General features: G+C 31.9%; 1 protein-coding gene across 1 annotated transcript; it reads left to right on the top strand.

The window, feature by feature from the left end:
- Positions 1-5,847: 5,847 nt before the first annotated feature.
- On the top strand, positions 5,848-8,693 carry LOC106421725 (transcription factor bHLH144-like). The gene is made up of 4 exons (XM_013862558.3): positions 5,848-6,100; positions 6,528-6,687; positions 6,893-7,065; positions 7,234-8,693. The coding sequence occupies exon 4, from the start codon at positions 7,636-7,638 to the stop codon at positions 8,317-8,319; it is 684 nt and encodes a 227-aa protein (XP_013718012.3). The 5' UTR covers positions 5,848-6,100; positions 6,528-6,687; positions 6,893-7,065; positions 7,234-7,635; the 3' UTR covers positions 8,320-8,693.
- The last annotated feature ends 243 nt before the right edge of the window (positions 8,694-8,936 follow it).

Genomic DNA, 8,936 nt, shown 5'->3' with positions numbered 1-8,936 from the left:
AAAATGACATTCTTGTATATTTTACTATATAATAGAATAATTTTATTATAGAGTAACATCTTTGGAACAAAAGTTACTCTATAATAAAATTACTCTATTTTATTGTAAATTATAGAAGAAAAAATAGAATTTCGTTGGATATGGTTTGATAGTCCTTTTCAACACCATAACCATCCGTCACTAAAATAACATTTGCCAAAATTAAAGATAACCAGACATTTCTAAATATTCATTTTCTTACAATTCGGTCTCCTCCCAAATGAATAATTAGTTTCACCGAATTGTAAAATATTCGATATTTGTTTTGTTTCATGTATTATTATTATTAATAACAGTATATCCATCTTTCTGTTGATAAAATGGTTGGGTGTGTTGATTAAAGCTCAAACAATGTGGATATCGTTACCTCGAAGTCTAATACTCCAAATAATGATCTGAACTAAAACCACACGACTCATATGTGTACGCGGTCGTTATTTCTTTTGTACCATACAGTATTAAATTGTTACTTTTCTACCAAATCTGACTTGCTGTCTGCGTGATCAGTGGCAAACAAATTTGTACCAAATTAAATGTTTACTTTTCTACAAAATCTCACCTAGTGTTTGGGTGATTAGTAGCAAAACAAACAGTGATTTAAAACACGACAGCGTAATTGTTTGTGGCTACCAATCAAATCAAATTAGTGGAGAGGGAAAAACATAAACCCGCATGCCAACATTTGCGTCAGACACTCGATCTCTATGTTGTTTTTTAAGCTTATTATTGCAGCTCAAATGTACAGAGGGAAATCATGAGGTTGAACTAAGCATACGTTACTTGGAAGTATGGGTTGGAGCAAGAGCCCAGAGAGATGATGATGAGTATCTCGTGTCGTCGATTATTACATACAACTACAATTTATCATCATTATATTATTTTAAGTACATACCAAAAAATTTGTCAAGTTTTGGTGGGGGACCTACAAAGCTTTTCACGCGTGTTATCGCAATCCTACGGTCACCATCATGCCCGCATTGAACGGGAACCACTCAGATTGATCCATCTAACGGCTCACACTCCCCGTGTTTGACTCTCTTCTGTCCAACCTCTCACGCGTGCTCCCCGTCCCTCTCCTTTTGTTTTCCTACTGTTTATTTGATTTTAACCAAAACATCTTTTTCTTTTAAGCAACAACCAAAACATCTCTTAATACAATTTTTTTAATAATATTTTATACTATCTCCGATGTATTTCCTTTTTTTTTTCTCCAAAATAAAAAAACTCTATAATAGAGATGAGGTTATCTTCAATGTATTCATTTATTTCTTCCTCTAAAAAGAAATATTCTTGATATATTCTTTTCTAATTTTACAAATAGTATTTTTTATTTGTGAAAGTTGAAAACCAACCCGATTTAATGTAAAATTCATAAAATTACACTGAATATTTTTATAGAAACTATTATGTAAATAAAAAATATGATTATATATTTATATAAACAGTAAATTTTACTAACAAATATTTATTTTGGTTATAATTGTTAAAGTAAAAAATTAAAAGATCATTTTGTATATAAAAAAGTATGCCTCTATTATAGAGGAATGCTATTTCTTCCTCTAAATATAGAGGTGAAAATAGCAATCTCTATTTTAGAGTAAGCCTGGGCATCCGAGTCTTCGGGTCGGGTTCGGGTCGGGTATTGTCGGGTCCAGGTCCTTCGGGTCCTAGCAATTTAGACTCATATAGGTACCTATAGCTTTTCGGGTCGGTTCTGGGTCGGGTCTTGTCGGGTCCGGGTCGGTTCGGGTCTATAATTTCAATACCCGTAAAATACCCAAAATTTTCGGGTATATTTCGGATCCGGGTCGGTTCGGGTATTTAGGACCCGAAATAGACCCAAAATACCCGAACTGGACCCGAAAACTCTAAAAATACCCGAAGAACCGCAAACATACCCAAAATTTTATCCAAAATCAGAACCGAAAACCCAAAACATACCTGAATTTTACCCGAATACCCAAATTATATTTTCTAAAAATCTAAAATTTCACCAAAAACCTACAATTATACCCGAAAATTCAAACCCGAAACTTTAAAAAAATCCAAAATACCAAAAATATACCCAATCACCCAAATATACCTAGTATATACAATTATTTGCGAGTACTTCGGGTACCCGAACAGGTCTCAGGTAGGACCCGGACCCGAACCGAGACCGGCGGGTCCAAAAAAAAAGGACCCAATAGGTACTTAGCATGGACCCGGACCCGGACCCAAACCTGTATTTTCGGGTCGGTTCCGGTTCGGATCTTCGGGTCCGGGTAAAATGCTCAGGCCTATTTTAGAGGAAAAATAGAGTAGGGTTAGAGTGATTTTATCTATAAATACTATTATAGAGGTAAATATAGAGATGAGTTAGGGATGCTCTTATATATATTAAATCAACCCAAAGAGGGCTTACCGGAACAAGACCTCGGTTAGCCGGAAAGAGAAACAGAGAACCCGAAAATAGATTAGGCTTATCGCTAAGTACAAAAATCCATACATGCCTTACGCTATTCTAGTAAACTTTATTTTTGAGACTAGTATGATAACCAAGTCGTCTTGGTCTACTAGTAAATAAATTACAGCCAGAACTATCATCATGCGTTCAATTTATTTTGACGATCTAATTATGCCACTTAGATGGATTAATAGTATATTAGATGATAACCCGAATCTTGCGCATAGAGTGTTTAAAAAAAAAAAATATATTGTACTTAAATATTATAAATAATATACAATTTGTTATCAGTAACATTTTTTACATTTGATTAAAGGTGGACATTCGAGTACAATTTGGTTCGATTTGGGTCTTTCAGGGTTTGGTTCACTTCAAATCTTTGCAGGTTTGGTTCGGGTTTGAGTTCGGATAACCTATTTAATTTTTTTTCCAAAAATTAAAGTTCAAAGATGCTTTAAATTTTTCAAAATCTAAAAATAAAAATAATATATAACATATAAATTTGAATAATGTTTGCCAAAATATTTAAACTTGACATACAAAATTGTTTTAGCTTAAATATTTGGATAGGAAATCAATATATATTTTAAGTATTTTAGGTATTATAAGTATGTTTAGCTATTTTGAACATGTACTTATTACTATTCGTATATATTTCCAAGTATTTTGGATAACTGAAAAATGTCTTATATATTTTGTATATTCTTTTAGATATTAAATTTAAAAATAATTAATATATTTAAGTATATAAATCTTGTCGGATACTTAGAATATTACGGTTTGGATCGGTTTCGGTTCTTTAGATACAAATTTTTTGAACCCATTTGGATATCTAACCAATTTTGGTTAAAGTTCATAACTATTCTTTGGATCGGCCTTGGTTCGGTTTTTTGGATTCAGATCTTTTTCCCAACCCTATATTTTTATTGTGACAAAATTTTAAACGAAAATGATGATGGTTCATATTGATTATGGTTATGCAACAATTTTTAAACCAAAACACATTTTACTATGTATGTGGCCCATTTAGTTAATCATTAAAACTGTTCTAGCCCTATTTAAGAAAACCAATGGGCTGAACGTAGAAAAATGTTACCATTTCAGATTGTTAACCGACACTTCCAAATATTCTATGTCGGTATTGTGATGAATAGAAAGGGGGTTAGGGTTAGGAAATCAAATTTGTTGTGCAATCCAAGTTCTCGCTCGGTGATTTCAATAAATTCTAAATAAATCTTTGTTGTGTCGATCTCTTGTAAGATTTTCGAATAATATTAATTAATAAAATATTACGCTTGCTAAAGTAATCAATTAATTGTGTCGATCTCTTGTAAGATTTTCGAATAATATTAATTAATAAAATATTACGCTTGCTAAAGTAATCAATTGTTTCTCAATTAATATAAAAGATATTAGTCACATAAATCAAAATAATACCTCTTGTTTATTTACAATAAACTTATGGTAAATAAATCAAAAAAATAATTTTATTTATTTTATATAGTATATAATTATATTTCAAAAAGTTATAGACATAAATATATAGTATATTTTAATATAAATATTTATTATTGAGACATTCTATTCATATGGTTTTATTAACATTTGTATATTTGATGTAACAAATAATTTAAACCATTAATCTCAAAATTTTTGATGTGGTATTTTTTGATGCAAGTTTCAAAATTAAAATATTAAGGTCTCAATACTCTTTCAATGATTATTTCAAAATTAACATATTTATGTATTTTAAATGGTATATGGTTTAAATTAAATGATATTGATATATATATATATATATATATATATATTTATTATTTAATATGAATATCTAATAAATAAAAATTCAAATAAATACGATTGTATGATCATTTGTATCTTGTTATAACAAAAAAATTAAGCCATTGATCACAAAATTTTCAAAGGGATTTTAATATTTTTGTAATTTAAAGTTGTTTAAAAAATTCAAAATATAGATGACAAAAAATTCAAAATATAACATATAATAAAAACTCTATTTTTTTATTATATGGCTAATGTGATTTTTTAATTTTTTTAATAATATAAAATTAAACAAAAATGAAGAAAAATGAAAAAATTGTTATCAAATCTTTATTATTCATAATCATTAATTGTCATATATATATTAATCTTATTAAGTAACTTTGTAGTTTTTATTTAAGGAAATAATACACGATTCTTATATTTTGGGTTAATATAATATCTCCAGTAATTGGATTTTGGACCAACATTTTTTTTAATTGATTCTTAAGCTGCCACATAAGCTAAATTGTCATTTTAATTAAGCGACACCTAAGCATAGTCTATTTTTAATTAGTACAAACTTAAAGTTATAACTTTTTAAATGATCTTCAATTAATATATCGAGGACTTTAATGGAATGTATCATAGGATTAATCTTTCTGTTAGAAATATTTGGATCTCCACAAGTATAAGAAAACAGCTATATAAGTAGTATTGAAGTTCTACACTTGATACTAATTATGATCATGTGAGACCTAACATATCAGTTTGATTTTATATAAGTGATTTGGATGTTGTATGCCATTATGTTTATTGTATTAATCAATTTGACTGACTGAAAATCGACACTAGAATCATGCCAAATCATGTAAATTTGGTTACAGTTTTGTTATATGTTCTAATAGAAGATTTATCTAAACAATAAATAACTAAAGAAACAACAAAATGAACTTTTTTATTTTATTTTGGGGGATAAAATAAAAGATGTATTTAATCTAAATTTTGAGGCGATTTAATTTTTAATGAATTTTAGATGATTTTATATAAATTAGAGAGTTGAAAATGATTTTTGTTAAACTATTTTAAAATATTACCAAAAACCATAGCATAGGATTTGAATTTGAATTTTTTTAGTTAAAAAACTTCACCATAACATTCTAAAATTACTTAGAAGTTTTAAAACTTACAATTTAAATCCGGTAACAATAAATTTTAAAATACTTTATAACATGTTAAGTTCAATAGCAGAAAATTTTAAATGAGTAAAATTTGTTTTAGAATTGTAGATTTGTCATTTTAATACAAATTACATCAAACTATCAGTTGAATTATATTTCCCTAAAGATTATATTAAAAGTTTTTATTTCTTCTATATAACTCGTAAAAAGACATATTTTGTCGAGGATTTGATCTTGGATGAATCAATATCAGTAGGAGTGTAAAAAATTGATAATTCCGAAAATTCCACAAAAGTTTACCCTCTTTTTGCTTGTTTTTATTTTTGTTTTTATTAGAATATACTAGTAGATTCGCGCACACAAACAAAGCGTGCTAGGAATTAATAAAAATTATTTTGCAAAAAAAAAAACTTTAAAAATCCATATATGTATGGTGAATGCGATTAAAATGGGAGTGGAGAAACCAAACAAAAACAAACAAACAGCACCAGAAAAGAAGAAGGCCACGCTCTCTGTCACATACTCCTATTGTCTCTCCTTTTCTCTCTTTCTAGATCTTCTTGCCCCCTCCTACTGCAACTTCTTTCGATCAGCCTTTTCAGCTTAAGTTCTACGCAGAAAGAGTTCATTTTTATCCTTCCTCTTCTATTCTCAAGGTTTTTGATTTCTATAGGTAATGATCTTTTTTGCTTCTTCTTGCCGCCGCAATTTTTGACTTATTTGGGTGAAGATTCTATTTTTCCCTTTGAAATTTCTGTGTGATTTTCGTTCTGTTTCTTTTTTTCATGACTATTCATGATGGCGTGAAGATTCTGTGATCAGTATGTAATTTTAGTGAGAAAGATAAAAACATTTATTATCCTTGATCCACCAGTGTTAGTGTCTTTGGTCATGGCTGCTCTTGTTTATCGTACCCAGATGCACAAAGCTGTATGCTTTTGTTTCATGAATCAAACATCCTCTGTGTTTTGGTTTCTCTGTTCATTTTTTTCAGATATTTTTGTTTTAGAGATTTTGCCTTGGTTTCAGTGCCTTTCAACTTCATATATCTGTGATTATTTTATGAATAGAATTGGTCCTAATTTTGTTTGTTTGGGCAGTTTTTGAAAGAGAAGAGGAACGGGGAGGTTAAATACTCAAAAATTAATAGTGGAAGGAATCAAAGATGCCCTGGACATCCTTCTTCATGTTTTTCAACCGGACTTGCACTCGTCTCGTTGTCTTTTTCCTTGTCATTCTGTAAATTTCCATCCTTTCCAGGTGAGTGAGTGTTTTTTCATTAAGATCTTTGTAGTCTCTTTTGCTTTCCCTCTATTTTAGCTGTTTTATATAGTATGTCGGTTTCTAGTTTAGATTGTCTTCTCGCCTTGGTGCCATATGAAAACGAATGCTCTCATTGTTTTAGTTTTTTTTTCCACAGCTTCTTGTGTTTAAAACTAGTGAACATTCCTTTCTCGTTTTGCAGGCGTTGTTTTTTCGGAGTAGCTCTCTGTTGTTGTTGTTGTGACTATTTTTTAAGTGTTGAGAATGTGCATTGTTGGAAACAAGAAGAAGGGAAACAGATCATTGAAGGAAATAGGAACTTTTATGATGACTACATGTTTCATTGCTAATTACCAATCCGTTCAAGTTTGCCAGGTAATAACTACTTTTTTGAATTAGATTAAGTTATCAAGCATTGAAAAATATATCCCTCTAATAGATCATATATGTTTTGGGTAAATAGTTTTATTCTTTAAAGCATAAAAACCACAGTGTGTATGATATTTCAACCTTTCTTTTTTTTTTTTTCTAAAATCTTTGCAGGCAGAATATTTCAGACAGTTACTTAAGCCTGTAACGTAGTCTGGTTTCTGGAGTTTCCGATAATTGGGCGGCTGTCTTTTGATTACTGTGAGATATTAAGAGTTCGGTATTCTGAAGAGATCTAAACTCTGTTTGGAAGCTTCTGGTTTGGGGGGTAAGGGCTCTGGTGGAGACTCTTCAGTCTGATGGCCATAACAACTTGATTTAGCATTTGGTTCAGTTGTCAACGTAGTGTTGGTTTAGTAGTAACCGAGCAGCTCAAAGCTTAACGAAGACAGATTTGGTAGTAAAGAATCAAGCAGCTCGCAGTTTAGGACTTGTGTTTTTTTTATTTTCACATTTTTAGCTTTGCACGGGCATTCTCTAGTGCAGAACAATCAGTATCCCTACTTCTCCGACGTAATGGGAGACGGAAACATGAACAGCGTCCCGTCGTATGCATCAGCGTCATCCTTTGATGCTTTGTTCCCGCCATGTGCCAAGTTACCATTCCATGGTGTTGAACTTCAACCCTCTTCGGTCTGTCCAAAGAACTTTGTCGTTTTCGACCAAACATATGACCGCAGCCAAGTGATGTACCATCCTGAGCTGACACCTAGGCTCGTGAACTCCGGATTAGCTTCTTCGTTTCATAACGAGTATGTTGCGGGAAGTTATGGTAACTATGGCCGACAAGAAGTATCATCATCCTCTTCTCACCAAGAAGATCCTAACGAGATTGATGCTCTCTTGAGCACAGATGAAGATGATGATGAGAGTGAGGATGGTGGTGATTCAGAAGAGGTCAGCACCACAGCTCGTGAGTCTCTCAGGGAGTATGGGAATACATCAGCTGAATCAAGTTGCTCAAGCTATGGATATAGCTCAAGAAGGAAGCAGAGTGTATCGGGAAGTGCGAGTAGTTCTAACAATGATGGGAAAGGAAGGAGAAAGATGAAGAAGATGATGGGAGTGTTGAGGAGGATTGTCCCTGGAGGAGAAGAGATGAATACAGCTTCTGTACTTGATGAAGCTGTTCAGTACCTCAAGTCACTTAAACTCGAAGCTCAGAAACTTGGCGTTGGACATTTCTCAAACCAATCTTGAAGATACTATCCGATATTCCTTCTTCAGTTGCAACTGTTCTTGGGAAGTAACTCTCGGTCCAGCGCTATCTGGACCACTCTGTCTCTCTCTATGGTACTCCCACTCTCCTCGCTTCTATTTACAGGATGGGATTTATTTAGATATAATAGTATGTTGAATCTCTCTCTATATATGTTTCATTTTGTGCGTTGCACAAGGTGTACTTGTGGATTTGCTTTGAGCTTTTGATTTGTATGGCTGAACTTACACTCTAATCAAATGGCTTTTCATTTTCCATTTGTAGCCATGAATTATTATGGTTTGTGATGTGCCTTTTTACTTGGGCATGTAATGTATTTTGCTTTCTTAAAAAAAAACATTTGGTCTTCTGATGACTTTACAACTTTTTTTTTTTTTTTGGTCATCTGAACATACTTTTTATTAAATGGGTCAAAGCTCCACAAGAGCCAAGCCCAACCAAACTTTACAAGCAAAACAAAAGCCAAACAAACAGGCCAAGAGAAAGGCCAACCACAAACGCCCAAACACAAACGGGCCGAACATTGACTAAACGAACTACGGGCCATCAGCCCATAGACGAGAACCGTTGGGGAAGGAAACCTCACACCTCCACCACG

The sequence above is a fragment of the Brassica napus genome, chromosome C7 (genome assembly GCF_020379485.1).
Source record: "Brassica napus cultivar Da-Ae chromosome C7, Da-Ae, whole genome shotgun sequence".
In the NCBI taxonomy this organism is placed as follows: domain Eukaryota; kingdom Viridiplantae; phylum Streptophyta; class Magnoliopsida; order Brassicales; family Brassicaceae; genus Brassica; species Brassica napus.
Note: the sequence above shows the minus strand (reverse complement) of the source record. Positions and strands in the feature narration are given on the sequence as shown.